This window comes from Lycium ferocissimum, chromosome 2, assembly GCF_029784015.1.
Source record: "Lycium ferocissimum isolate CSIRO_LF1 chromosome 2, AGI_CSIRO_Lferr_CH_V1, whole genome shotgun sequence".
Classification (NCBI taxonomy): domain Eukaryota; kingdom Viridiplantae; phylum Streptophyta; class Magnoliopsida; order Solanales; family Solanaceae; genus Lycium; species Lycium ferocissimum.
Window position 1 is genome coordinate 2,407,199 of NC_081343.1, and position 8,078 is coordinate 2,415,276.

Sequence of the window (8,078 nt, forward strand, 5' to 3'; positions counted from 1 at the left end):
TCAACATGTGTTTACCCAGAGAGATCTTAATTCCAGGCAGCGCCGATGGATGGAGCTCCTGAAAGACTATGACATCTCTATTTTGTATCATCTCGGGAAAGCCAATGTGGTGGCTGATGCCTTGAGTCGCAAGGCAGTGAGTATGAGGAGTTTAGCTCGATTGATTGTTTCTGAGCGTCCGTTAGCCATGGAGGTTCAGACTGTGACCAACAGTTTCGTTCGTCTTGATATTTCAGCCCCGGGCAGGATTTTGGCTCGTATAGAGGCGAGGTCATCTTTATTAGATCGGATCAGGACTCATCAATTTGAGGATGCTCAGTTGAACGAGATTCGAGAGAGTATTTTAAGAGGTGAGGCCAAGGAGGCCGTGATTGATTCTGAGGGCATTCTGAGGATTAGAGGACGCGTGTGCGTTCCTCATGTTGGTGATCTGATTCAGTTGATCTCATATAAGGCCCATAGCTCTCGCTATTCCATTCATCTGGGGGTGACTAAGATGTACCGTGACTTCATACAGCACTATTGGTGGCGTCGGATGAAAAGAGATATAGTTGATTTTGTGGCTAAGTGTGGATATTGTCAGCAAGTAAAGTATGAGCACCAGCGACCCGGTGGGGTACTTCAGAGGATGCCTATTCCCGAGTGGAAGTGGGAGAGGATTGCCATGGATTTTGTCACGGGTCTTCCAAAAACCCTTGGCAAGTTTTATTCTATTTGGGTGATAGTTAATCGGTTGACTAAGTTCGCTCACTTTGTTCCAGTTCAGGTTTCCTATATCGCGGAGAGGTTAGCTAAGATGTACATTCGGGATATTGTGAGGTTGCATGGGGTTCCTATTTCTGTTATATCTGATCAGGGTACGATTTTCACTTCCCGATTCTGGAGGGCGTTTCATGAGAAGTTGGGTACTCGGTTAGATCTCAGTTTGGCTTTTCATCCCAAGACCGATGGCTAGTCCGAGTGAATCATTTAGGTGCTCGAGGACATATTAAGAGCATGTGTTATTGATTTGGTGGTTATTGGGATCAACACTTACCAGTGGTGGAGTTTGCGTATAACAACAGTTATCATTCGAGTATTGGTATGGCGCCTTTTGAGGCCTTATATGGTAGGAGATTTAGATCCCAGATTAGCTGGTTTGATGGGTTCGAGGCTCAACCCTGGAGCATAGATCTATTGAGAGAGTCCCTTGATAGAGTGAGAGTTATTCAGGCCAAGCTTTTGGCAGCTCAGAGTCGGCAAAAGATGTATACGGACCGGAAGGATCGGGATTTGAATTGGTGACCAGGTTCTATTGAAGGTATCACCCATGAAGGATGTTATGAGGATCGGTAAGAGGGCCAATTAATCCCCAGGTATATTGGCTCGTTTGATATTGTGGATTGTATCAGTGATGTAGCTTATAAGTTGGCATTGCCACTAGGCTTGGCGGGAGTTCATCCGATTTTTTATGTTTAGATGCTGAAGAAGTACCATGGCGACGGTACCTACATTGTCCGTTGGGATTCTATATTGCTTGATGAGAATTCGACTTATGAGAAGGAGTCTATCGCTATCTTGGATAGGTAGGTTTAAAAGTTGAGGTCGAAAGAGATTGCTTCGGTGAAAGTGCAATGGAAGCACCTTTATGTTGAGGAGGCTACTTGCGAGATCGAGTCCGACATGCGTAGCTGATATCCTAAGTTATTTACTACTTCAGGTATTTCTCTGACTTCCTTCTTTACTTCGCTCGAGGATGAGCGACGTTTCAATTGGTATTTGGTGTAATGACCCATTTGGTCGTTATTGTCTTTTCGGCATTTTTACCTCTTTCGAGCATTGATTAGAGCATTTTGACCCGACTTGACTTCTGGGTAAACAGACCTTTTTTGAAAATCTGTCAATTTTGAGAGGTCTGGATGGTTGCTTATGACTTGTGTGTATATTGGGTTTGGTTCCCAATGCACCTGGAAGCATTTTAGGACTTCGATTGGAAATTAGAACTAAGGCACTAGAGGTTGACTCGGTCAACGAGGCCTCCGTTAGAAATTTTGAAGCCACGAGCACGTTCGTTGCATATTTTTTTGCGGGTCTGTGTCTATGGTTTGTGAACAGATGGCCTCGGGAATGACCCGGGATTTTGATTGAAGACTTAGAAAAATCAGGCATTCTGGTACCTGGTGCCCGTTATGGCGGCACCAGTGCCATCCCAGCGGCACCGTTGTTACAGTGTGTTGGCTGCTAGGGGGGCCATGTGTATCGCTAGCCAGACCGCTATGGCGGCCTTAAGGGCTCTGTAACGGGGCCGCTTTAGCAGCCCCGCTACCGTCGTGGCGGTGACGGGCCAAGTATTTTCATTAAGTGTGATTTAAATAAGCCCTTAAACCCTCATTATTTCCCATTTCGAAATTAGAGCTTTGGAGAACAGTTCTTAAAGATATTTTGGAGACATTCTTGGAGGTAAATCTTGCCTAATCCTTTACTCTTCCTTAATCACAATCATCTTAGATTTCCCCCTTCCCTTTAACAATCCTTAGTGATGGAAGTTGAAAGAGGGTTTTGATAAACTTTTCCTTAGGCTCATGTATGAGAAATTAATGATGTTTATGTTAGATTTTGACTAATCTAAGCTTATTAAACATATATCTTCCACTTCTAGCGTTGAATTTCGGAATTAAAGACTTAGGGTCTTTACCAAATTTGGGGGTTTCACTTGAAATCAGAAATTAGGCTAATCTTTGAGTTAAATCAGCAATTAGTAGTTGGATTATGATCACCTAGTACTTAATTTGGTATTTTACTTCTGAATTTCCCCTTTTGCCCTTATGTGCCCGTTTCCCCAATTTCTAGGACTAGAATTGACCTAATTTGAATAGTAGCAATATTAGTACCATTCTTCATGATTTCTAATCTAGAATTCGATTATGCTTGGACTATTTTGGTTCTGAGGTTTAGCGGAAAGGCAAGGCAAAGGAGTGAGTTGTTGGTGTTGCGGCTCGGCCATCGAGTAGGTTATGGCTTACCCTTAGAGACTTCGCATAGCGAAGTGCATATTTAGATTATATTGTCGTAGACAACATATGAACCTTCGGGTATGAAGTCAGGCTGGATATTGCCTTAGGCTAGGCCCTATTATGTGTTTGGGGCTAGCCACCCCATTATGTGTGATTTGATTGTTCTATTGTGCCAGCTTGATGTCATGAGTCATTGGTAGATATTGAATTTTGATTTATCATCTTGATTATTATATTATTGGCATACCTATTGTTGGTATTTGTACTTGGATATATTGTTGGCGTACCCACTGTTGGTATTTGTGATTCGGCTATATTATTGGCATCCCCACTGTTGGTACTTGTGATTCGACTGTATTATTGGCATACCCACTATCGGTATTTGTGATTTGGATATATTGTTGCCATACCCATTGTTGGTGCTTGTGATATTGAGCGTGATTATTGATGTGATTCATGCATTGCACAAACTCTCATTTTCATGATACACTATTGAGATATTGATGACATTTGATGCAACACTTGATAAGCTGAGCTCAGTTTTACTTAAGTGACGTGAGATGGCCAATGTCCGATGTCCATCCTGGAATCGTTGATTGAGTGAAATTGATACTTGACAAAACTCTTTTACTTGAGTGACGTAAGATGGCCGATGTCCGATGATCAATTTCAGAATCGTTGTTGCATGGCCGATATCCAATGTTAGTTCCGGAATCGTTGTTAGTGCATGGACTCCGCGGGTCACCCAGGGTGGTGCCGGTGAGAACCCCCTATGGGCAAAGATTTGGGGTCCTGTCTGCCTATTGGGCAAAGATCCAGGGCTGATGGCATTTAGACTTCGTGAGTCACGTTGGGTTGTGCTACCGAGACATCTATATTTCCGTTCGGAGTACATGTGTACACCTCATTTGCATGGCATTGTATTGCATTCATACCATCATTGCATTGCATTGCATTATGACTGGATTGAGATGGTTGGTGTTGTATTGTGATGATGGATGAGATCGGATATATTTAGATTCGGTACATTTGGGGATTAGATGCTTTACATAGGTGACGACGATTAATTGTATTGTCAAATACTTATTAGTTTATTTGCTTATCTGCTTTGTTGTCTAAATTGTGTTAGTATACTTAGTCGACCGATGATGCCTACCAGTACTGTTGTTTGTATTGACCTGCTCTTGCTGCATTCTTTTATGAATGTAGAGTATCAGGTCGGATTCACTTCCGTGACACGTGGTTGATCGTTGCTTCAGCTTTTTCTTGAGTCTCCAGGGTGAGCGTGGCCGTCCGCTGCCTTGAAGACTTTCTATCTTTATGTCCTATTCTATTCGGAGACATAGACACTTTATATATTAGTATTTAGGATTGTAAGATTTTCTTTTAGATGCTCTTGTATTATTCAGACCAGACTATGGGGGTGTTGTTATTATTTCGCACTATTCTACTAATTATATATATATATATATATATATATATATATCGTGAAACTTACATATTTATTCCATTCCGTTGCTTAATTTCATTAATTTATGTATTTATTCATTGTTGGGTTGAGGGTTCGCTTACCGAGGTGGGAAGGTAAATGCTTGTACGACTTAGGCAAAATAGGTCGTGATATGACTGTTCACATTCCCTATTGATTGTTGGAACAGAAATACATTGAAATGAGAAAGAACATATAAATATGAAAAGGCTCATTTGACAGGGGTAAGGATATGGCCTAGTTATGAGCTGGTGATCCTAGGTCAATTCCGGAGCAGTGGTACATGGAGACCATGGGTCCCCTGCAAGTCATGGCTACTTGGGCAAACAATACCATTTAGCATGTGTGTATGGATATGTGACAGAGTTAAGGTAATTCATGAGTTACGGTTGTGTTGGTAATGACATGGGTTGAGTTACTCTTATTGATTGCTATTTGTGTGGGCTTATCTTATTTCGATGTTGGATGATTCTTGTTGATAGTTTCATATGGTTATGTGTTGTTGTGCTTATCTGTTTGTTCTATTGATTTTATGATTGTATGCATGATATTAATCTTAGTCGGCCTATGATATCTACCTGTACGTAGTGTTTGTACTGATACTACCTTGCTGCATTCTTTTGAGCACAGATTGTGATCCAGCGACATCTAACGGACCTCATATTTAGAGTGAGGCCAGTTTCTGAAAAATTTGAGGGTGAGCTCATATCCATGCCAGGCCGCCTGAAGATCTTCTCTTGTTGATGTCTATTTCCATTCCAGACATTACTTATGTTATTTCAGACAGTTGTTATTTTCTTACACAGTTTATGTTTTAGAGTCCTTGTATGATGACTTTTGGATTTTGGGGTTGTAATAGTTAGAATTCCGCATTCGTTATATATTTATGGCATGACTAGACATTTGGGTGAGTATTATTTTGTTATAGTCTTGATTTATCTAAAAGTGGTTAAGTAATTGGTAATCGTTTGGATGGTTTGTTAAGTAGATGGTTCGCCCACGAGGGGATTTATGTGGGTGCCACTAATGACCACTTGGGTCGTGACAAAAAATAAAAATAACAGAAGAAAATTGAATAAGTATATGCCCAACATGAACAGAATGTAAACTTAAACATAAAACTAAATATATAAATTACTAGTAAATATATAAATTACTAGTATGAGAGTAAAAAATCTACTAGTAAATATATAAATTACTAGTATTAGAGTAAAAAATCTACACTAATATTGATTTTAAACCAAAAAGTAAACAAAATATAAACTTTAATTCTGATATGATAGCTTTCAGAAAAAAAAAAAAAATAACTTGCTATACTAAATTTAACTGCACTGGTATATAAAAAAATAATAATACTAACAGTGCAGAAAACTTAAATTCTTTATCTAACCAAAGAGATCGAAACAAAACTCCTCTTTAGACCCTTCTTTCTCTTTCGCATACTTTTCGGCCACCACTCACTACCACCACTACTAGCAACTGCAGCAACACCGCCACCGGAGGGCACTGGAGCGATCATCTCTCTACTGGAAACAATAAGTTCAATAAGGTCTGTTCCTTTGACTTGAGATAATAATAATTCAATTTTCGCTTCATCTGCTTTGGCTCCGATGGAAGCGAGAATAGCCTTCAAATCCTTCGTCATAAGGCTGGCATTTCCACCCAATGCGGCCAACAAGTAGGTGGCTATGATCGTCATCTTTCTTTGGGAAAACTTGGGAACAAAGAATAGTTTTTAGGGTTTGGGTTTTAAAAATATAGTGTTGTTAGGGTCTTAAAGGATGGTTTTTGTAGTTTCTTTATGTACAAGTAACACAAGGGGTCTTAATTCTTAAAGACAAAAATAATTACTTTCTGAAGACGGCCTTCAGAACCAGATATGGTCATTTTGAATTTCGTGTAATGTCGTTCAGGTTAACGAATGCACCAGCGGTATTTATGGATTTGATGAACAGTGTATTCAGGCCTTTCCTGATTTATTTGTGATTGTATTTATCGATGATATTCTGGTATATTCTCGATCCGACGCAGAGCATGCATATCATTTACATATTTTCCTTAGTGTTCTTCAAGCCCGGAAGTTATATGCAAAGTTCTCAAAATATGAGTTTTGGTTGAATTCAGTAACTTTTCTAGGGCATATTACTGCAGCTGATGGTATTCGGGTGGATACACAGAAGATTGAAGTTGTGAAGACTTGGCCAAGGACCACAACACCTACGAGAGGTTCGTAGTTTTCTCGCCTTTAGCAGGCTATTACCGAAGATTTTTATAAGGTTTTTCTTCTATTTCTGCACCACTAACGAAGTTGACTCAGAAATCAGCCAAGTTTCAATGGACGGATACTTGTGAGCGCAGTTTTCAAGAGTTGAAAAACATATTGACTTCAACCCGGGGTTCTAACACTCCTGGAGGGATCGGAAGGATATTTTATTCTTGTTATGCTTCAGGTGTGGGGTTAGGTTGTGTGTTAATGCAGCACGGTAGAGTTATAGCTTACACTTCAAGGCTATTGAGGAAGCATGAGAAGAACTATCCAACACATGATCTAGAGTTAGCTGCGGTGATTCATGCATTAAAAATATGGAGGCATTACTTGTATAGTGTTCATGTGGATATTTACACCGACCATAAGAGTCTCCAGTATATTTTCAAGCAGAAGGAACTAAATTTGCGGCAAAGACGATGGTTAGAGTTATTAAAAGATTATGATGTTAATATCTTATATCATCCTAGAAAGGAGAATGTAGTAGCTAATGATCTTAGCCGCAAATCCATGGTTAGTTTATGTGATGTCCAGCTATAGAAGAGGGAGTTATCCTGTGAGCTCAGCAGTTAGCTAGCCTAGGAGTTCGATTATTGGACTCGAGCGATACAGGAGTCACTATTCAGGATTCAGTTGTCTCGTCTTTAGTGGTTGAGGTGAAAGAGCGTCAATATGAAGATCCCTTGTTAGTTCATTATAGAGATACGTCTCCTCAAAAGAAAAAGTCACCATTTGAGATTTCTGCAGATGGAGTTCTTAGATACCAAGGCAGACTGTGTTCCTGATGTTGCAGGACTACGTTGTCAGATTATGGGAGAAGCTCATTACTCCCGTTACTCTATTCATCCGGGGACAACAAAGATGTATCATGATATTAAGGAATTTTATTTGTGGGATGGAATGAAGAAATACATAGTAGAGTTTGTAGCCCAGTGCCCTAACTGTCAGCAGGTAAAGATTGAGCACCAGAAGCCTGGCGGGCTATTGCAGACTATAGAGTTCTCGACTTGGAAGTGAGAAGTAATTAATAAGGATTTCATTACAGGCTTGCCTCGTTCTCAACATAAGTTTGACTTTATATGGGTGATTGTGGATAGGCTTACAAAATCGGCCCATTTTCTACATGTGAGGACTACTTACTCAGCTGAGGATTATGCGAAGCTTTATATCAAAGAGATAGTCTGAATCCATGGTGTTCTGGTATCTATTATCTCCGACAGAGGTGCGCAGTTTGCAGCCAACTTCTGGAAGTACAAAATTTCACCCCCAGACTGATGGACAAGCTGAGCGTATTATTCAGACCCTCGAAGATATGTTAAGGGTTACGTGT

The 8,078-nt window shown here is 40.2% G+C and overlaps 1 protein-coding gene across 1 annotated transcript; it reads right to left on the minus strand.

Moving 5' to 3' along the window:
- Window positions 1–5,863: 5,863 nt before the first annotated feature.
- LOC132032434 (large ribosomal subunit protein P2-like) lies at window positions 5,864–6,181 on the minus strand. Its single transcript, XM_059422060.1, has one exon. It carries the CDS (start codon window positions 6,179–6,181, stop codon window positions 5,864–5,866), a length of 318 nt encoding a protein of 105 aa, XP_059278043.1.
- Window positions 6,182–8,078: the final 1,897 nt, after the last annotated feature.